Genomic DNA, 22324 nt, shown 5'->3' on the forward strand with positions numbered 1-22324 from the left:
GTCATTTCTAACCTCAGACCCACCATCCTATTGTCTTGCTTGCCTTCAGGTGTCCAAGGCCTTAGTCTCTCTACATAGGGACTAGTTCTGCCATTAACTTCACTGGGATAAGGATCAACTTCTGCACTGCAAATAATAAAGCAATATACAACTATTGCACGATAATTGTGTAAGTATAATTAGATCAGGATGGGTTGTGTTCTCCTTTCCTCAGGGAGTTCTGTGAAGCACCTTGACTGGAACAGGAGACAGACTTAACCTGATTGAATCATTAAATGGAAATATAAGAATGAACATGAGCCACTTAGTTCATTTCATAAATTCTAATAATTAAAACTGCATGTGCAATAATAATGGCTATACCAGATATCCAAGTAAGAAAAATGCACCTTTGATATGTTGTGGCACAGGCATAATGAAAACATTGAGTTAATGGAGGATCTATGTAATAAGAGACACCATACAGAACCTGCAGTTGGAAATATATAAACACGCTTCCCAACATAATTTCACTACGTCACAATTCATTAAGAAAATAGGCAATAACTGACAAGATAGGCACAAAATGGATTTTCATGTTGCTGGGATGAAGTATGACTCCCAGCAATTAATGGGTTTAGTCACATTAAGCAGATAAATAATGCTATCTGACATTACAGTATTTCACATTACACTAAAATTTTGTAACATTTGCTCATAATATGACTTGAAATATGTTACCTAGGAAAAAAATGTTATCTCTGGAACAGTCAAAGCCCATTAGAAACCTTAAGCTTGAAAAATCACAATGTTAACAGTCATATCCCCTAGCAAAGGTTTGCTTTCCTTAAATAGTGTTAAATTTAAACCCAGAAGCTCTAGTCTCTGTTGGAGTTACTCTTCCTTAGTGCATTGAGCTTGAAAGGAAAATTTAATGCACAGAATGTACTGTGCATTACTGAATGCTGGTAAGTGAAACACTATGAAGAGCTGTAGAAAGGAGAGGGTAACATTTAGAGTGAAATCACATCAGTGATACAGATGTTCTCTAAAAATATGTTTCTATATTGTGCTTTTTAAAAAAAAGCTCCTAATCTTATGATAACCCCACTACCCATTATTAATAACTTTATTATTTTAAACCTCATTTTAATTGTTATGTTTGCCTTTTTCATAGCTGGATATAGTCAGAGTATCACTCTTCTTGTGCAGAAAAACATTTTACTGTAAAATACTACAGGTTTAAATTTCCAGTTCCTGCTTTCATGAATAATTCTTCTGATTTCAGCTTTCTTATTCATGTAAATATAGTTTAATACTGGAAAATGCCAAATATGTTCGAAATATTAGTAAAAATTGAGAACAAACACAGGAACATGATTTCTCTCACATAATGCTAATTCTATTCCAAATTGAGTGACATGGAAGAAAATGTGATTACTTGTCAGATCTCAGATGCAATTTTGTGTTGGGACAGTATATGCAGTGGATTTGGAAGTGTCATGTTTAGCTGAAGGCAACACTTGGAGTCTCAGCACCCACCTCCTACTGAATTTCAACAAGAGTTAGCAAACAACCTTCCCTTGGGCTTCAGTGAAAATCCGCTTACTATCCAGTCTGAGCTGCAGTTTTATTTGCAGGAAACAAGCTTTATTTTGAGGTTTTCTAAGGTATTGTTTCCTGGAACAGTAGAAGATCTGAGTGCAAAAGAGTACTGCAGTTCTGTTACTAAAATATGAAAATGTATGAAATTTCTGTATGAAAGAAATACTTAAAAAACAAAAACAAGACAACAAACACCTCTTAGAATTGTTAGGATTATTGAATATAATCAACACTTCAAAATCCAAGTCATAAACAAACCAGATAATCTTTTACTTGTGCCAAGATACAATTTTATTGCTTCTCGGATAACACTGCATTTAGGCATTTAACTTGAGGGTACTGGAAAAGCAAAAACGGTTCACTTATGACATTTGTCCTACTGTATGTTAATGGAAGAGGTAGGGACTTTTTGGAGACATTGCTGACAATGCCATAAGAAGTGCACACCAAAGGCTTAGTAATTGTGCTAACAAGAACATATAATTTCTGCCAGACCATAGTATCTAATTATCTTCAATTGGAAGATGTAAAATATTTCACCACAGCTCATATATAACCTTATAAAAATGACACTGTCTATGGAGGTCACAGTTCTGCATTGTCTGATGATGATTTTCAAAAACTTGCTAAATTGCAAAAGCTCCTCTCTGGACGGTTGTGCAATAACCAGTGTGCGATTCTGTACACCAGACTTTGAAGGAACGTCTAAGTGAACACTGTTGTGGAACACTCATCTCCCAGTATTAGTGTTCAGAACAAATTATAGTGATAGCGATAGCAACTATGTATATTCAACTTATTTCTAACTTTTTCTTAATGAGGTGAAGAATAAACGGTGCTGTTGTCCAGCAGCTGTTTGCAGATGACCACCCAGTGCTGCAGAAGCTGCCAATGACCCAGAGCTTGGGAACTACTGGCTCTAAAGGCTTGGTGTGTGCTTTCACATCAACTCTCTATGCTAGTCTTTGTTAGTGTTATTGCACCTTAATAGTATCAAAAAAAAGTACTTGTTTTATTGTGCTTGTTTCAAAACAGTACATTTAAAACCAACCAAACTTATCTAAGTTGGGTATATAAAAATATATTTTTAACCGCTCACATTATACAGTAAAAAACAAAGCACCTGTGTGGAAAGCTTACCCTTTCTTTTGGAGGAAAGCTGTCTTCATGTAGTTGCTTCAGTAACACATACTCATATGTATATAAATATAAAACCAGTTTAGCCACATAAATCTGTCCTGTTATGTGGCAGAGGAGACAGAAGGCCCAGAGGGGTGATATGTCTCATTCTTTCTCCATCACAGAACTGCTGCCATTCACACTGTGTGAACAAGAGTATGGCTTGGGTAAAGCACAAAAAGCATGAGATAAATTATGCTCCATGTGGCATAATTGCTCTCAGGAAACAGCAGACCAACAACCCACAAACAACTGTATGTTATTCTGTTGTCAGAAGGAGCAGCTGTCACTCTAAGCTCTACAACCCTCGCTGAGGAATGCCGGCACAGGTTGTTTGGTTGCATGTGCTGTCTCTGCACTTTGATGGGGATTAGAGAAAAGGGTTGGTTGTACACATTGCACTTGTGAAGCTATGAACCAGAAGGCTGTTTGGATACCTTCTGCAGCATCTCTGACCCAAAACCAGGAGAGAAAAACTGTGGGGAAAAGGGTTGTGGATCACGCAGGTCAAAGTATAGCTCTGAATTGTTAAATGTTATAAAAAAAAGACAACTAAATAATTCAGTCTGTTTAAACACTGAGTTTCTTTCTAATCCTAGCTGCATTTCACTGTAGTAAAAGTGGGTATTTGAAGAAAATATTTCACTATTAAAGATCCTTGCAATTATGTTTTTAGAAGTGCCTCTTCCAGGTCAGAATCTAATATAAAGAAAAGTTACCTTTTTTTTTTATCCCAAATTAAACTGCAGTAATTAGATACTGTATTTAACCATGTGAAAAGAGTAAAAAGCTATTTCTACGCAGTTTCTGAGGTAATAAGCCGGCATGTTAAAAATATATTAATGCAAGTAATTTGGTTTTGAGTGTGTCCTTTGCCCATCTTTCCAAAAAAAAGTGGATGGACATGCTGATTTCACTAAAGCGGAGAAAAGGTCTGTGGCATACTGGCTGGTATACTGTATCATAGTTCATCATGGTTTCTTGTGAGGTCCTCCCCATAATTAGTAGCTTGACTTCCAACAAACATGTTCCAGTTGTCTAGAACCTCTTCTTTTGTTAGTTTTTGATCCTGGTGAGAGGAAAATAAAATCTCTGTAAGGACATTTTCAAAGCTAAGTAAAAGACACACCAGTACAGACTTAACAAGAGCCCTGGGAAATGCTGCTTCAAAGCAGCAGACTGCAGGTTCAGGAACTCTGGTGAGTGAAATTTGAACAGCAGTGGAAGAAAGAAGTCCCACTGTCTTCACTTGGGTCAAACTGCTAATTGCAGTTCCTTGTTATTAACTCGCCACCAAACAGTATATGGGTTTTCTGGTATACAGTTTTGCTCTGAGCTTTGGGTTTGCCTTCCTGACACTAAAAATGAAAATCCTCTCATGTACTTTGCTGAAGATGGGTGCTTATATTAGCAATTTACACGCTCTCTGTGTAAGAGTGTTTTGGCTTTTCAGGTGGAGGAAGTGAATGTAATGAGCCAGTCTTTAAGCCAAAGATCTATGTTTGATTATAGAAATGGTTTGGGGGTTGGTTTTGCTACCTCCTATGTAATGTATCTTTTATTTTTCTCTTGTAGTCTAGATTAGCGTAAAAAAAACTGTGACTGCTCTTAAGAGTATTTTTTTTACCGTGTTAAAACTTCCAAGTTTAAGATGATAAATAATTTATCTAATCCAATGGACTTCCAGAACTGATAAACTGTATTTTACTACTTTGAGATTCTAACCTTACCAACTGAAGGTGGCATTGATATATTAATGCACTAGCAATTCTAGCCTCTAAAACTGCATTTAAAGTGTATCAGTAAGAAAATTTATTAATAAATTCCTGCAAGCTGGTATGGTAAAAAACAAACAAACAAACAAACAAAAACACAACCCCTCCCCCCAAAAAAGCAAACAAAACCCAAAACCATAACAACTTATATAACTTTTTTTTTAAAGTATACTAGAACTCTAAGTACCTTGTCTACATCCGATTCATAGACCAAGTGCCTGGCTTCAGCCAGTGCATGATCATAGTCTTGTGGGAGAATCCAGTGCTGAATTTCCTCTTTGTCCATCTTTCCATCCTTGTTGATGTCACGAAAATCTGCAAACTGTTCACGCTCTGTAATCACCCAGTCAGGCTCTGGTCCACCCTCTTCATTTGCAAACATATCAGCTGGAGAGCAAATAAAAGGTCTTGCTCAAGTCATATTTAATTTGCAAATTATTCACAAACTAAAGACATTTACATAGTGTTCCTCAGAATACTAAACTTTTCACCCTTTGCACAGTGTTTCTTTGTACAGAAAATGAAATGTGGGTCTAAATAGATTAGCTGTGTTTATCTTGGGCAGGTTTCTTCACTGCTTTTGTCCTGTTTTTAGAGAGATCTTTGTAAGAGAATTTAATTTTGAGTAGATGAGTCCTTTTTTAAAACATGTTGCAGCACACCCCTTCAGTAGAAAGTATTCTACTGAAAAAAGGCCTGGAGAAGTCACAAATCAGTGGTGTGTTCTGTGTTGTCGACTGGTACCTTGGAATGGTGGTGTACCATCTGTGACACAGGATGCAGAGATTACATGAGCTGCTCTGATCAGTCCTACGCTGTATCTTGTGCTCAGTCTGTGAGGCATTCAGCTGTGGCAACAGTGAGTTCTGTGGCTGAGCACTGGATTGACATGTACAGGGGGCTCCTGGAGCTAGGGAAACCAGAGGAAAAGCACAAGGCCCTGCCAGGCAGCCCTCACTAGAGAGGCTGATGCATCTTGGGCATCATGATGACCAATCATGGGAGAGTTCAACTGGCCTGGGATTATGAGCAGGGTGGGCAAACAGGTATTGAGAGGGCACCACACTTGGTGCAGAAGGGCACATGAAAAGGGCCATGCACCCTGCTTGTATATGTCCACAACCCAGGGAAGTGCTCTAGGTCTCTGGCACCATGGTGTTAAAACTAGAGTTTATGCGGAGAAAGCCCCCTGAGGTGTCTGATGCTCCACACAGGTGAAGAGATCTACCAAAGAAGAAATTTAGTTTTCTCTTTGTTTTTTAACCCCAACTTCATAAAAAAAGATTACATCTGAAAAGTGGAAGTAGGAGTATTTAAAGCATCGAATTCCTCAACTCATGACGAAAACTTCAGACAACACATTCACTTTCTTTTTTCAAAGTGCAAATTATATTGTTTATTTGAAGCAACTGACACGTCCTGTCAATTTGATTTTTATCATCCTTGCCAGTGTGGGGTGATCGTGACTAGAACATTCTATGTTCCTATCTATAGAAGACATGAAAAAACAGCATTCACATGGTAACAAATGTTGACAATTACCTTATAATTATACGTAGGTAATGTCACTGAATGAACTGAAATTACTGAGGAAATTATGCTGCTCTGTTATTTCAGTCATAAATGAACAGCATTCACATTCTGAGGCTAAATATAATTTACAAGGAATAGAACCTCCTGCCATTAATTAATGTGTGTATATTGTTCCTGATTATATGGGAAGTGATCTTTATAGCACCATCAGAAACAGAAAGATTCACCTTGAGTATGCACTCATGCTTTCCTAGTGCTACTTTCTTCATTTAAAACCCACCAAAATGAGTGCAGTGGGAGAAGGTAGCTTTTGGTATCAGCATAATGATTCAAAAAGGCTAAAACATATTCTGTACTGCTGATATCTAGTCCTGCTTCTGTTCTGCCTTCATACATCCAAGTGCAAGACAGCAGTTAACTGCCTCGTGTGGCTGAGGTTTGTGCAAATTAACTGTGACTGATCTGCTGTTGATGTTTCCCATTTTGTGCTCTTTCTGCCACTGAAGTAATGCACAGCTAACTTTCACACACTTCACAACTTCTCTAAGAATCTTAAATCTTGGTGCTGGTTTTGCACAGTTCATTTTGAATGCATTTTCTATTCCTCTAAGAAACATAATGGCATCACTGCTAGAGAAGTATTGGGTTTTGCTTACTATTACACTAGGAAAATAACTAGTAGAAAAAAGGTCAATTTTGTGTTTTGCAATGTGTGCTTCCAAGCTATTTTGCATAGTCAGGTACCATTCAAACTGGGAAGAGATTAACTCACTCTCTGATCCTCCTGCATTTCTAAACAGCGCCTTCAAAAAGCTGTTAATATGGTCATGTGTACAGAGAATATTCCCGTCATGAAAAATATTGTATTCCAGAGCCTCTTAGCCAAATTATACAATAGTAAGAGGAGAATTTTATGCTGTAATGTGCGAGGAACCTTTTGCTGGTGATGTGGCTATCTCCCTAAAATAAAGTTAAAACTTTCCGGGTTGGATGGTTGGTTTAAAACAATAGAACTGGAGCACAGAATTGTGTAATACTGCTGTAAATTTGAGAGAAGAGGGACAACCAGACTGGAGATTATATAAGAAACAAATCTTAACACTTACCAATGTACTCATCTTGATCCACAAAACCATCCTCATTTTTGTCTATGTCTTCTAAGGTTTCCTGGAAAACAGTTTTGAATCAACATAATTAAGCGAATTTAGAATTCTGACTACTCACCTCTTTGATCATCTAATGTTTTGAGGCCTTAACTTGCCCTTGTACAGAGGCAAAGGTACTCTTTCTGACTGCAGTGTGACTGTTGTTTATGCAATGAATATACATATACTCTTTCATGCTGAAAAAGATTCCTGCATGAATGAACTGGACACTATACTTAAGTTAAATGCAGATACAAGTATCAAACACTTAGTTGCTGCATTTCAGCAAAGCCTTCCTTTTATTCTGGTCTAAGTTGGTGCTGTTTCTTGAATCGATTTAGGAGCTGTTTAAGGGCATTTAACAAGTACTGACAGCTCTAAATCAAGTGAATTTGAGGAAAGGCATCCCTTTCTGTTCCCTGCTTAGCTGTTATGTGTGTGTCCCTTTCTGAACCCTGTACGGAAAGGTTGGATAGAGGAAGACTTCATAGCTCATCCAAAAAATAAAAGCAAAAATAATGATATTGGGTTTGTTCTGCTTACTAAGACAACAATGTTTTTCATATGCTCAAACTCTTCTGGGTGAAGGAAAGCTGTGAATTCTTCACGAGTTGCAGCTAAGTCTCCATCCAGATCTGCAGTTTTGAATCGTCTTTCATCTCTGGGTAGCATTTTCTTAAAGCTGTGCTGATCAGTTGCATCTTGGAATTCTTCTGGATTTTCTGCAAATTCATCAAGACAATCTCAAAAGCATGTTCATTTTAAAACATATTACCACAATGAAGCACCACAATTTGCTCTTAAAGTCTAGAAATACAAAGGTTTATTGTCAGAATAGCTGCCATGTTAAAACGGAACATATCTTTCCTGTGAAGTTTTAAATTCAGGAGCTGAGTACTTGGTTTGATTTTCAAAGGTGATTTAGTAGAATAGGTAAATCCTTGACTAAGCCTTCTGCTGCAACCCAGGATAATGGATTTTGCAGTATTGTGTATTGCCCTTCATAGATTTGTTTTTTTTTTCCTTTCTAATCTGCTTTTATAAGTACTGCTTAGGCAGTATTTGGGGTAGATTTCATTCACACAAGCTTTATTCTTCTTAAGAGTTTATATGATCTAAACAACATTTCTGTTTCAAAAAGTAAGCAAACTAAAGAAAAGTGGTTTCACAAGGTGGAAGACTAATTTTTTAAAATAGGATCACTAAACTGACTTCAAATATGAAAAGTACTCATAACAATTTCTCAATTCACATGTTGGAAGACAAATGCAGTCGAAAAAGACCAGGCCAGGAATTACAACTGGAATTTTAAGTGTGCATAAACACAAGACCACAATGTAGTAGCTGTTCTCCAAATCTTGGGGATTATAGAGAGCAAAGACAAAGGGCTGAGAAGGGCTCCCAGGAATACTGCTACAGGGATCGTGCATTAAATATTTCCTTTCACAAATGTAATAAGCTTCTCTTTAAGGTAGTCTTTGGAATTACTACTGCTACTGGAAGCTTATTCCAGAAACTGCCTCTATGCCAAATAGATATTTTCTTCTATTTTCAGTAAGTATAAATGGTCAATTAATACTGATTTGTTGTTCTGTCAGCATTGCCATTTAGTGATCTCTTCTCCTCCTTCATTAACTTACAAAAAGCAAAGGAAAAGTATGTGGGGCAAACAAAAGATGCAGGTATATTTTTAATGTGCTTCTTTTGCCTGATTTGTTAAGGATTTTCATTTGCAGTCTTAAGCATATTATTCTGCAAGAACTATGTTAATCGATAACTTTGCTATAGCTTAGACCCAGCCTAAAGTTTTAGCATCTAGACTCTTTAAGAAAGACTGAATTGACAAATACTGATTAATTACACAATGTATTATTTTAAATTACCATCTTTAATATTAAAAAGTAATATATTTCTAATTGGAGGAGACTTTAATTCAGCTTTGCCAGTACATTTAATAATCCCTCTACAAAACTTTCCACGTACTGGTGACTCGTGGAAATGGCTGCAACAACTAGGAAGTGCTTTTGACTTCTATCTATAACATTTAATGCAATGTTCAAGAGTCCTCAATGTGACACCGAACTCCTGCCGACTGTAAGGCACAAAATCATGCTTTATAATCTCAACAGTCTTCGATCATATAATCTGAAAACGTTATTTTACCTAGATAATAACCGTATGTGGCTTGTTTGTATTCTTCCCAGGCAATTTTATCATCCTTATTGAGATCGTAGTCTTTCCAAACTTTAGCCACATTTTCATAGATATAGCGTTTCTGTACCCGCTTAATCCAGTTCTTTAATTCCTCTGTTGTGAGATAGCCATCTTTGTTGTCATCTATTCTATCCACAATCTTCCTGTAAAAAAAGACCAGCATCCTTAATCATTGACAGAACAACAAACTACAGGTCAGCCCAATTTTAGTAATCTTTAGCTGGCCCCAATTTTCCACAAAAAAAAAGGAAGTAGTGCCCCAAACTTATAAAGTTGTCGTACTGGCTAAGACTTTCTTGCATTTTACAGATTATTTTAAGGGACATATCTCTATTCTTTATTCAAATTGCTATGAATAATTGAAATGGAACTTGCATGATCAAAGTTAGTAAACAAAGTACCTCACATAATATCTGGATTTAGGTTGCATCTACTAACTTCAGGGGATATGTTCTTAACTGTCAGTAGGGACTAGCCACGCTGGGCTCAGAGTAGGAGACAACAACTTCATCTCTGGAGAAACCCTGTACTAGAGCTTGCTGGAGGCAACTAGGGCAAAAATCTAGGATTTTGAGGACACCTGTAGTTTCTCCTGTGGCTTGACAGCAGATTGGCACTAGAGTGGAGTGAGTTATATAACTGTATAATGAGCCACTGTCCTGTGTAAAGCTGCTAGCCTCAAGTCCTGTTGAAATCAGTAGAAGTGAAAGGTACTGGTGTACTCCCAAGGAAACTTCTGCAAAGTTTCTGAAAAAAAGTCTGCACAAAGCTGCAGGTAAAACAGACACGGAAAAGCTACGTTAACAAACAGTCAACATTCTCCTCTAACATTTAGATTCTCTGCAATAAATCTCTCAAGGGCTACCTGTAATTGCTAAATACCACCAGTTTGGGTTTGAGCATGTAAAATGCTTCTCTCCCAGCTACAGTGGTAGACTAGGTGATAAAAACTTTGTCTAAAACAGGAATACAGCTTTAATTCCACAACTTGTAGATAAACTAGTCATAGTGTTACTATATTCTGGGCACCGGCCTGTGGGAAGCTATGTACGCTGCCCTTGGATCTGGGGCAGATTGCTGGCAATTCAACAGAAGCAGGAACTGACTTCTCTGAATTCTGACTTGAGATTCACATGTGAGCTCCCTAAACCTCCAGGTAGCCCCAGGACGTAGGGAGAAGTTCTGCACTTTTAAGAATTTATTACAATTCAGTGCCTTGGTTCTCCACAAAGAAATCAACCCTGGCCAACTGGAAATGCTCAACTAGTGAAGAGATGTCTTTCCAAAGCCTTAGTTATGACAGTAGCAAGTAGAATCCATTAACAACAGTAGTTTCTGCTGAATTTCCAGCAATCTCGTGCGAGTTTGACAGTATCAGACTGAATTCAAAAGTATGCTATTTCTGAGCTAAAAGGGGGAAAAGGGGCTGCTGAATTTGCTTTCTGAAGTAGTGAAGTATGAATCAACTGACTGGGAAACTTATTTTGTGTAAGTCTCACAGGGAATTGACTGCCAAGGGTCACTTTCAATGAACAATGGACTGTATTTGTCAATATATTTGCCCCACGATGAATTTGATTTAATTGGTTTTGCTGATATTTCTAGTGCTAAATGTATTACTTATAATAAATAATTCTGTTAGTAGCTCTTTGGTATTTTTAAGGTTAAAGAAGTCAGGCCTGTTTAGCAGAAAATGTCTCATATATCTTCCTTTTCACCTGTTTTTATAGGTCTGTGTTAAGTATTTCACTCTGCTTTCCAGTTGAAGATGCGGAGCGAATATTAGTCTTGCTTACAAGCATATCCATAATATGGATAATACTGCGGAGGTGAGTAGCTCGAGAGAGGGCGCCTTCAACACTGGAGCGGGGGAAGTTCAGCGTCCAGGAGCCTCAACTCAGAGCGGCGAGAGACACCGAGGAAGCCTCAACCCCTCGAGAGGCCGTGCCCAGGAGCCGGCAGCTCAGCTGACGAGAGCGAGCAGGGACGCACAGGGGGCGCAGCCAGGAGGGGCGGCACCAGCCCTGACCGGGTAAAATCTGCCCCAGGGAGCGCGGGCGAGCAGGAGCCAGGCGGGGCGACTTGTGCGGGCAGGCGGGCGGGGTGGTGAGCACTCGCCTCATGACCAGGGCCCGGTCCGGGAGCTCTGCTCTGGCTGCCCCGGCGGTGGCCAGCGTAGGCACCCAGACAGAGCCGGTGAGAGGGGAGGCTGCAGTGCAGAGCTCGGGGTGTAGAGAGTGCCTGCACTGGTCTGGTGAGGGGAGGGTGCACAATGGGCAGGGCTGCACTCGGTGCTCCCTGGTGGAGGTGCTCCTGCAGCAGGGGCTGAGCTGCGGGATGCTGTCAATAGGCTGCAAGATGTCAGGGGGAAGCTGAGAGGAAGCAGGAGTGTTTGCTCCAGGCCCGAGCTGTGCAGGGGCCTCAAGCGTCCCCTGTAGTTCATGGAGGAAAGAAGGAGGCCGTTAACCCGGGAAGCTGGGAAACAGCAACAAAAAAAAAAAAAAAAAGGAGGAAGAGGACAATCAAAAGCAAGGGGCTTCCTCCTAAATCTGTTGTCCCCACCCAGAACCGCTTTGTTGTCCTGCAGGGGGCTGATGAGGAAACACACTCTCACCATGAACAACCGGCTGATGCACTGGTAAAGAAGATCTCTACTGGTGCTGCCAGGAAAAAGCAGTGGGTTGTAGTAGTAGGGGACTCTACTTTGAAAGGCACAGAAGCACTCATCTGTCGGCCTGACCCGGTCTCAAGAGAGGTGTGTTGCCTACCAGGGGTACAGATCAGGGATGTGGCAGGGAGGCTGCCTGCTCTAGTAAGTCCCATGGACTATTACCCACTTCTAGCGATCCACGTGGGTGCTAGGGATATAGATAGCAGTAGCCTGGAGAACATAAGGACTACAGAGCCCTAGGAGAGGTGGTTAGGGGCTCTGGAGCTCAGATAGTCTTTTCATCAATTCTCCAGGATACAGGGGAGGACCCTAAAAAGGCTAGGAGGATTGGCCATGTTAATAAATGGTTACAACAGTAGTGCCATAGTCAGGGGTTTGGGTGTCTTGAACATGGGACACAAATTAGTAGGCCATGTCTACTGGGGGCTGGTGGAGCTGGTCTGACAAAGAAGAGTGGTTTTGGAAGAAGGCCTGCCAGGCTGGTCAAGGATGTTTTAAACTAGATGTGTTGGAGGAGGGGCGCATCATTCCATCCCAACACACCCAGTCAGTTGCCAGCACCTATAATAAATGCTCGGAGCAATGTAGAGATATTCCAGCTGCTCCAGCCAATGAGCCGACTTCATTTGGAGCTTGGCTCAGATGCCTCTATACAAACGCCCACAGTATGGGGAACAAACAAGGAATTAGAGATGTGTGCACATCTACAGGGGTATGATATAATAGGCATCACAGAAACATGGTGGGATGGCTCCTACGACAGGAGTGTTGGAATGGAAGGTTACCGGCTATTTAGAAAAGACAGGCCTGGCAGGCGGGGAGGGGGAATTGCTATTTATATTAGGAATAGGCTGGAGAGTATGGAATTCTGTCTGGGAACAGGTGAGCAGTCAACAAGAGTTTGTGGGTCAGGATTAAAGGGAGAACAGCTACGGGGGACATTACTGTGGGGATCTCTTACAGACTGCCTGATGAAGAGGACTGTGGATGCAGCGCTCTAAGACAGATAGGAACAGCCTCACGCTCACAGGCCCTTGTCCTCACAGGGGACTTCAACCACCCTGGCATCTGTTGGAATGACGGTACAGCCCGGCACAAGCAATCCAGGAGGTTCCTCGATTGTGTGGAAGACAACTGCCTTCTGCAAGTAATAGAGGAGCTGACAAGGAGAGGTGCCATGCTTGACCTCATGCTCACCAACAGGGAAGGGCTGGTTGGAAATTTGATGCTCCAGGGCAGCCTTGCTTGTAGCGATCATGAGATGGTTGAGTTCAAGATCCTCAGAACAGTGAGAAGAGCGTGCAGCAAGCTCACTGCCCTGGACTTCAAGAGAGCAGACTTTGGCCTCTTCAGGAACCTGCTTAGTAAGGTTCCATGGGATAGAGCCCTAGAGGGCAAGGGGGGCCCAAGACTGTTGGTTGATATTCAAGGATCACCTGCTACAAGCTCAGGAGTGTTGCATCCCAACTAGAAGGAAGTGCAGCAGGAGGGCCACGAGACCTCCTTGGACGGATAAGAAGCTGCTGAGGAAATTTAGAAGGAAAAAAAGGGGCTTATAAAAGGTGGTAGCAAGGAGAGGCAGCCTGAGAAGAACACAGGGATGTGTCTGGGAAGCTAGGGACCAGGTTAGGAAAGCTAAGGCCCAGTTAGAATTAAACTTGGCTAGGGATGTTAAGGATACCAGGAAGAGATTCTACAGGTACATAGCAAATAAAAGGCAGACTAGGGACAATGTAGGCCCCCTCCGGAAGCTCTCGGGAGAGCTGGCTACCCTGGATGCAGAGAAGGCTGAGGTTCTGAGTGACTTCTTTGCCTCAGTCTTCACTGGCAAAAGCTCTGACCACACCACCCAAGTCTTGGAAGGCAGATGCAGGGACTGTGAGAATGAAGACCTTGGGCCCACTGTAGGAGAGGATCTGGTTCGAGACCATCTTAAGAACCTGAACGTGCCCAAGTCCATGCGACCTGATGAAATCCATCCACAGGTCCTGAAGAAGCTGGCAAATGAAGTTGCTAAGCCACTGTCCATCATACTTGAAAAATCATGCCAGTCAGGTGAAGTTCCCAACGAATGGAAAAAGGGAAATATAACCCCCATTTTCAAGAAGGGGAAAATGGATGACCCAGGGAAATACAGACCAGTCAGTCTCACTTCTGTGCCTGGCAAAATCTTGGAGCAGATTCTCCTGGAAGGCATGCTAAAGCACATGAAAAACAATGAGGTGCTTGGTGACAGCCAGCACCGCTTCACTAAGGGGAAATCCTGTCTGATCAATTTGGTGGTTTTCTATGATGGGGCTACAGAAGTGATGGACAGGGGTAGAGCAGTTGATGTCATCTACCTGGATTTGTGCAAAGCATTCGACACTGTCCCACATGACATCCTTGTCTCTAAATTGGAGAGACGTCAATTTGATGGATGGACCACTCGGTGGATAAAGAACCGGCTGGGTGGCCGCATGCAGAGAGTTGTGGTCAATGGCTCAATGTCCAGCTGGAGACCAGTAACGAGTGGTGTCCCTCAGGGATCGGTGTTGGGACCTGTCTTGTTCAACATCTGTGCCGGTGACATGGACAGTGGGATTGAGTGCGCCCTCAGCAAGTTTGCCAGTGACACCAAGCTGTGTGGTTCGGTTGATAACGCTGGAGGGAAGGAATGCCATCCAGAGGGACCTTGACACGCTTGTGAGGTGGGCTGATGCCAACCTCATGAAGTTTAACCATGCCAAGTGCAAGGTCCTACACCTGGGTCACAGCAATCCCAGGCACAGCTACAGGTTGGGCAGAGAAGAGATTCAGAGCAGCCCTGCGGAGAAGGACTTGGGGGTGTTGGTCGATGAGAAAATGAACATGAGCTGGCTTCAGTGTGCGCTTGCAGCCCAGAAAGCCAACCGTATCCTGGGCTGCATCAAAAGGAGCGTGACCAGCAGGTCGAAGGAGGTGATCCTGCCCCTCTACTCTGCTCTTGTGAGACCTCACCTGGAGTATTGTGTGCAGTTCTGGTGTCCTCAACATAAAAAGGACATGGAACTGTTGGAACAAGTGCAGAGGAGGGCCACGAGGATGATCGGGGTACTGGAGCGCCTCCCATATGAAGACAGGCTGAGAAAGTTGGGGCTGTTCAGCCTGCAGAAGGCTGTGTGGAGACCTCATGGCAGCCTTCCAGTATCTGAAGGGGCCCTATAAGGATGCTGGGGAGGGACTCTTCATTAGGGACTGTAGTGATAGGACAAGGGGCAAGGGGTTAAAACTTAAAACAGGGGAAGTTCAGATTGGCTATAAGGAGGAAGTTCTTTACTGTAAGGGTGGTGAAGCACTGTAATGGGTTGCCCAGGGAAGCTGTGAATGCTCCATCCCTGGCGGTGTTCAAGGTCAGGTTGGACAGAGCCTTGGGTGACATGGTTTACTGTGAGGTGTGTCTGCCCATGGCTGGGGAGTTGGAACTAGATGATCTTAAGGTTCTTTCCAACCCTAACTATTCTATGATAACATGATATTGGGACTGTGGACCTTGCTTTTTATACTGATAGTCACCTGTAAAATAGCTCAGGCTTATTCTAAGCTTTGTAGTGGAGCTAATGTGCATTGATCAGACTGAAAAGCCTTAGTGCCTTTATTTTAAATAGTTAATTCTTGAATACAGCAAAAATTCAAGGAGCATGTTAACAGACACAAAATTTCAGCTCATACATAGGAATTGACATGCGCAAGTGTGTAATACCTGCAAGCTTACTTTCTCCCTTTAAATGAGAGAGACTGACTGTAACTGGGGTTACAGTCAGTATCCCGAATCATAATAAAGAAGCTAGAGGGTAGGTACATGCAACAGGTACATGCAACTGCTGCTACAGAGATTTAAGCTGCCAGACTACAAAGACCTCTGATGATGAAAGACAGCTGGGGCAAGGAAATTATTGCTACGAAGTGGCTAGAAAAGGAAGGCTTCTCCTCTGCACCTGATGTGAGTACAGCTGCCTGTTGATTATAAACTCTGGCCTTAGCCTGTATACAACCCAGAGACATTTATATTTAGGTATCACATATTTATATTGTGAGAATCTGTAGCAATTCTCTGAAAATGACAGGCACACAAGAAATGGCAGGGAGAAGGTTCAGAGGACTGCAGCCCCACTCACCTTCTTATCTCATCTCCAGCCTCTTAACGCAGTCCTTGGATGCTGCACCAGGATTGTCATGTTTCTTGAAAGCCAAATGAGTTGTGGTGCTGCACATTAGGTGGGCAATATGCAATTCTTCCCTTGTCAAATGATCCAGTGCGGCAGGACAGGGAGAAGGGATGGCCTGTCATGGAGTTTGTCATAAGGGCAGGAACACTCCCAGGTCAGTACAAGTGTAGACCAGTTTTAAAGAGGCATGTCCATTTTAGTGATATGCTTTATGAGAATTTAAGTCATAGATCATGTATGCTCATTTCTGATAACCACTTTATCTGTTTACTTACTGAGATACATGTAAATAGCAGTGACAGCTTCCAGAGCATCAAGAGGTTAGTCAGTGGGATAATAGTGATACTGCACTAACAGATTAATGTGGAACTAGACAGACATCAAATAAGTACCTCTCCCTATGGAAGGGAAGTGTAAGGTAATCTTAGTGAAGCAAAGGTAATCTTAGTGAAAGCATGCAGATGTTTTAAACAATTTTGTTAGTAACTATATAAAGGATTTTTCTTTACTGTTAAACTTGGTTCTAACTAGTGATCTGATTTTCTTTAGATGCACAGAAGGGAGAAGCAGTAAAATAAGGCAACTGTTGGATGGAGCCTACTCTTGGTGTGAAGTGTAGCATGGAAGCACGAGCAATACTGTAAGTCATGGAAAAGCTATGGGAAGATAACTTCAAGTGGACTTGTAAATGGAGCTATAAAAGAGGAATAGTTTAAACTTGATTCACACTAATATGGTCCAGGCAAGTGACCCAGAGATAAGGAGTTGTAGCAGCAAAACCCTCCAGCAGTGGGTGAGGTCTGTCCAACACTGAGCACAGCACCACACACAGCAGCTCCCTCCGCAAAGCTTATTGCTGTAGGACCAGAAAAGGCAGGAGAGAAAAATATGGAAGCAATGAATTGTTGGTTGCTTGTTTGTAAAATCAGCAGGTGTGAAAGAAGTCTAACTGAAGAGATACCACTGACTGTACAGTAATGAGACCTGGACAGGCTAGAGAGCTGGGTGAAGAGGAACTTAAGCTGAACAAAGGCAAGTGTAGGGTCCTGCACCTAGGCATAACCCCATGCAGCAGTACAGGTTAGGGGTTGGCCAGCTGGAAAGCTGCTCTGTGGAGAAGGACCTGGGAGTCCTAGTGGAAACTTAACCATGACCCAGACATGTACCGCTGTGAACAAGAAAGCTAATAGTGTCCTGGGGTTCATTAAGAAGAATGTGCCCAGCAGGTTGAGGGAGGTTATCCACCCACTCTGCTCTTGTGAGGCTGCATCTGGAGTACTGTGTCTGGTTCTGGGCTCACCAGTTCAAGAAAGACAAGGAACTGCTGGAGAGGGTCCAGTGGAGTGCTATGCAGATTAGAAGACTGGAGCATCTCAGTGAGGAAAGGCTGAGAGCTGGGCCTATTTAGCCTAGAGATGACTGAGAGAGGATCTTATCAATGAATGCAAGTATCTTGAGGGCGGGTGTCAAGAGGATGGGACCAGACTCTTTTTGGTGGTGCCCACTAACAGGATAAAGGACAGTGGGCTAAAACTCAAATTCAGAAACTTCCATGTCAATATGAGGAAAAACTTCCTTACTTTAAGGGTGGCACTGGAACGGGCTGCCCAGAGAGGCTGTGGAAAGTCCTCTGGAGATATGCACAACCTGCCTGGACACATTCCTGTGTGACCTGCTCTAGGTGACGCTGCTTTAGCAAGGGTGTTAACTAGATGATCTCCAGAGGTCCCTTTCACCCATTCTGCGCTACAAGGACCCATTCCACGAGCCCCTCCTGACAGCAAGGGGCCAGTCTCGGCCGTGGCCGGGCGGCACCCCCTACCCTCCCGCCGGTCTCCTTTTGCCGAGGGGACAGCGGCTCCTGCCCCGCCGCCCCGCCGGGCCCTCCCTCTGCTGCCACGTTTCCGCAGGCCGCCGCGCTGCCGCGGCTCTTACCCCAGCTTCTCCCGGCTCTCCTCCGGGCTGAGCTGGTCAAAGCTCCGCGCCTCCTCCTTGCCCAGGAAGGCCTCGTGGTCGTACTGGAAGCCCGGCCGGTCTTCGTGCTGCCGCGCCCGCTCCTGCCGCGCTGTCGGTTTGGCCAGGCCTCCCGGCAGCAGCGGCAGCAGCGCCAGCGCTATACACCACCGCGCCCCGCCTGCCCCCATACCCCGCCGCGTACCCACCACCCCTCACCCCTCCGCTGCCCGGCGCCCGCCGAGCCCGGCTCTGCCCCACCCCGCCGCTCCCCAGCCCCGCTCCTCCCTTGGCCGGTTAGCGGCGCCTACGCGATTGGGCAGCGGTCGCCAGCAGCGGGGCCCGGCCCGGCCCGACGCCACGTCTGCAGAGTGGCGAGAGCCGCCCAACGGTCGCGGGGGGGTCGCAGCGGCTCGTCCGGTAGAGCCGGAGAACCCCTGCGGCAGAACGAGGCTGGGAGCTTGGAGACCCTTTCCGCTCGTTCCTCATGGAAGCGTTCTGAGCTTATACAGCTAAGAACCGTGTCAGCGCAACCAGCCGATCATTCATTCCTGTTCCTCTGCTATTCGGTGTAGTTTGTTCGCCCAGAGTATAACAGAATGGTTTGAGTTGGAAGGGACCTTAAGGATCATGTGCTTCCAGCCGCCTGCCAGGTTGATGGTTTCTGCTGTCGTCCGAAATTGGTTAGAAAAGGACTAAAGTATGATTTTTTTTTTTGTTTTCAAGGCAAGCAACAATAAGGATACAAGTAAAAAAAAAAACAAAAAAACCCCAACAAACAAACAAAAAACACCCCTGTGGGTCTTGAGTGTCACAGCAAGCTGATACCCAAAACGCAGGAAAAAAAATAATAGAGGGTTGGCAGCACTCTCGTAGAGGATATTTGTTGTAACAGGGTCACTACTACTCTAAGGGAAGTGAGGATTGGAGGAAAAAGAAAGCCCAAACCATTTAGCAGAGAAAAAGATCCAGTTTTTTCCTTAAATCATAATTTATTTTCTTCAGCTTGAGCAAATTACTTCTAGACAGAGGTAATTGACGTTTGCACCTAGTATGTGAGTGGCATGAAAATAGATGCTGATCATACCAGCTGTGTCTGAATTTACAAAGCTAGTGAGAGGCTATGCAATTTTTATTTATTTTTCTATTAGGCGTGTACCTGTAAAACAAAGTTTTCATTAACATATTCAGAAATCTCATACGATTCAAATACAGCTCTTTTCTGTCAGTCTTCTAACGCTCCTCTCAGTGGTTCTTACCTCTATATTAGACAGTTTCTAATGTTATTCCAGAGGCAAGGCTGTGCCAAGGTGCTGAATTTTTACCTTCTTTATCCACCTGGTGGTGGAGTGTGCTGCTAGCTAAGAGATAAGCCGTTTGTGTGGGTAACAGCTATATCTTACTGCCCACTGTGTTGTAGTCGGTGTTGTAATCAATCATCAGCTTGATGTTTGATCTTAATAACAGAGGAATATGAAGTTATTTGTGTGATGTGTGAAATGAATCTGTATGTTCTGTTGTCAGAACAAGTTGAAGTTGTATCTATGAGAAAAGCTGCAGTGATGGCAATGCAGAACGAGTGAAGTGAGTACATGGTCATTTACTTGAAAGCCTCCAGACATGGGCAGGCAGATGTCTGGGAGCCTCCAGACACTGCCTCATAAATATGGGTTCTGGCTGTTGGAGCTGCCCTGTGTTTGGGCTCAAGTGTGAGTGAGCCCTGAAATATGGTGATCTTAAGAAAGATGGGAATCTCCAGATTGGTTCGGGACAACTGGTAATAACAAAGTTTGATTGATTCAATATAATTTTTTGTGGAATAAGAAAGGTACTGCAGTTACTTGTCCTTAGAGGCCTGAGGTCTCAGATTTTGATGCTGAGAATATACTGTGTTCAGCCAAAACACTTGTCGGTCTGGTCAGTCTTAGTGTTGCCAGTTATTTGTATCACTCAGTTTAGCATTTACAGATTATTCCTTTGGGCTGTTGTGGCTTCATTAAATAACTTGTACTCTCAATCCTTTGTGGAAAGTCATGACTTTTACTCCTTTTACTCAATTCACAAAATGGTAGAAGTTTTCTCTTAAATCCTTTGTCCACAACACTTGTTTCTTAAAATACTAGTTTTCGCTGAAATATTAGTATTTTCTATTTTAGCAGTATTGCTATGAACATCTCTGCTGAGAGAAATCTGCTGCTACTGAACGATTAATATTAATTAGGTTTAGGGTTTAAGATGCTACTTTTGTAATCCACACTTCTTCCAGTAATGTTCCTGAGTTTTATACACACAAGGTTTCTTTGAAACATTGCAAAATACCAGGTCTGCAACATCGACAATGTTTTTTAGCAATACATTTAAGCAGCAGCAGGCATGCTGGGTAGTTTATAAGCTTTTAATGAAACGCTGGCAGATATTAGGGGTTTATGGGCTGGAAAACAGTGCAAATCAAAGAGCTTTGCTTACTGTTTATAGCATTTTTCCCCTGAATCTAACAATATTTATCTCACTTTTTCCATCTTGCATTTTGCTCTTCACATATTTACTTTGCCTTTTGCTGATAGATTTACAGTCAACAAACTATTTTGTATGAAATATACTTACAGCTACAATATGCCTGTCATCATGTTGGTCCAGTTACCTGGATAGAGCCTGAGATCGTAGAATCATAGAATAGTTTGGGTTGAAAAGGACCTTAAGATCATTTAGTTCCAAACCCTCACGCTAGACCATGTTACCCAAGGTTCTGTCCAACCTGGCCTCAAACACTGCCAGGGATGAAGCATTTACTGCTTCTTTGGGCAGCCTGTTCCAGTGCCTCAGCCCCTCACAGTGAAGAACTTCCTTATATCTAACCTGAAGTTCCCCTGTTTTAGTTTAAACCCATTACCCCTTGTCCTATCACTACAGTCCCTGATGAAGAATCCCTCTAACTGGTTTCATATAGTACTTTGTCTTCAGTTTGCATTTATTCTACTGAGGGTGCATTTATATCTTGCATCTTTAGTCAGTATTTCTGGAAATCATTCATTGTGCCTTTCCTGTGGCCATGTAAATGATCCCTAAGGGATGCCGTGTTTTATGACTGCCTGCTGCCTAACACCTGTCTTCTCATGCTTTCAGTAGCAAAACTGTTCTCAAACATTACCATCTCTACCTATTTTTTGAGTCCTATCTGTTCAAATAGTCAAAATACTTGACAGCATCATACTGTGGCTTTCTAAGGTAGGAACTTTGTGTACTCTTACATTTGAAGTCTGTATTAAAACTAGAATGAGATTCAGACCTAAAGACCGAGTCAAAGCTTGGTTTAAAAGGATATGGTGAAAGTAAGAGTGATGTAGCACCTAGCAGTTCTTGGAGTGCCAATATATATTTGGTTAAATAGTCAGCCTGCAAAACTGCTTGAAATCTTCTGCCTTGTCTAAAGGCATCCCTACAGCATCCCTAACCATCACACAAAGACACACATACCCTGGTGCTGATACTTCTGTCCTTTGCAAAATCCATGTGTTTGTTTCCTGCTTACATGCAGTACCTTATGGAGGTTGGCTGCATTTACAGAGAGATCCCTGTGTAAACACATAAAGCACTAATACACTCACCAGGTTACTCATCAGCAAATCATGTACATTCCAGGGTCTCATGTAGCTGTGATTGATAGTCCTCTGAGGGAACCTGGAGGAATGAGAGAGTGGATTTAGGTCAGCAGTTCAGACTCTCATGGTGGCACTTTGTTATCAGGGTATAATAGTTTTCTGGGGCTGGATGCTGAAACACAAGTGAGCTTAACTTATGTTAAAAGCTTAACTTAATGGTGAGGGTAGGAAGGTACCATCATTCCTAGCGTGGCGGACTGCCTAGTTTCCCAGGGAGAACTGTGGAAGGCTAGGTCTAGCACTAGAGCCTATTTCAGCACTGATAAAATGTATTGTGCAGCTCAGGGAGAATGGTGATCTTTGAAAATTCTGTTATTGTGAAAGATACATAGTAAAGATAAATGTCTGTGAGAAGCATATGACTTCCAAGTAAACAGAAGAATTTGTTTTTCAGAGCAACTACAAGAGGAAAATGTAACCATTT

The 22324-nt window shown here is 42.6% G+C and overlaps 2 protein-coding genes across 2 annotated transcripts in view; one reads left to right on the top strand and one right to left on the bottom strand.

Moving 5' to 3' along the window:
• The window catches only part of WT1 (WT1 transcription factor), a 340397-nt gene that overhangs the window by 202605 nt on the left and 115468 nt on the right, over positions 1-22324 (top strand). The window lies entirely within an intron of this gene.
• On the bottom strand, positions 2227-18462 carry RCN1 (reticulocalbin 1). Its single transcript, XM_062620288.1, has 6 exons — positions 18224-18462; positions 9380-9573; positions 7760-7938; positions 7178-7238; positions 4726-4925; positions 2227-3832 (listed from the first exon to the last, which is right to left on the bottom strand). Exons 1-6 carry the CDS (start codon positions 18430-18432, stop codon positions 3725-3727), a joined length of 951 nt encoding a protein of 316 aa, XP_062476272.1. The 5' UTR covers positions 18433-18462; the 3' UTR covers positions 2227-3724.

The sequence above is a fragment of the Pezoporus occidentalis genome, unplaced genomic scaffold, assembly GCF_034315485.1.
Source record: "Pezoporus occidentalis ecotype Australia unplaced genomic scaffold, CSIRO_AGI_Poc_V1 ctg22, whole genome shotgun sequence".
NCBI lineage: Eukaryota > Metazoa > Chordata > Aves > Psittaciformes > Psittacidae > Pezoporus > Pezoporus occidentalis.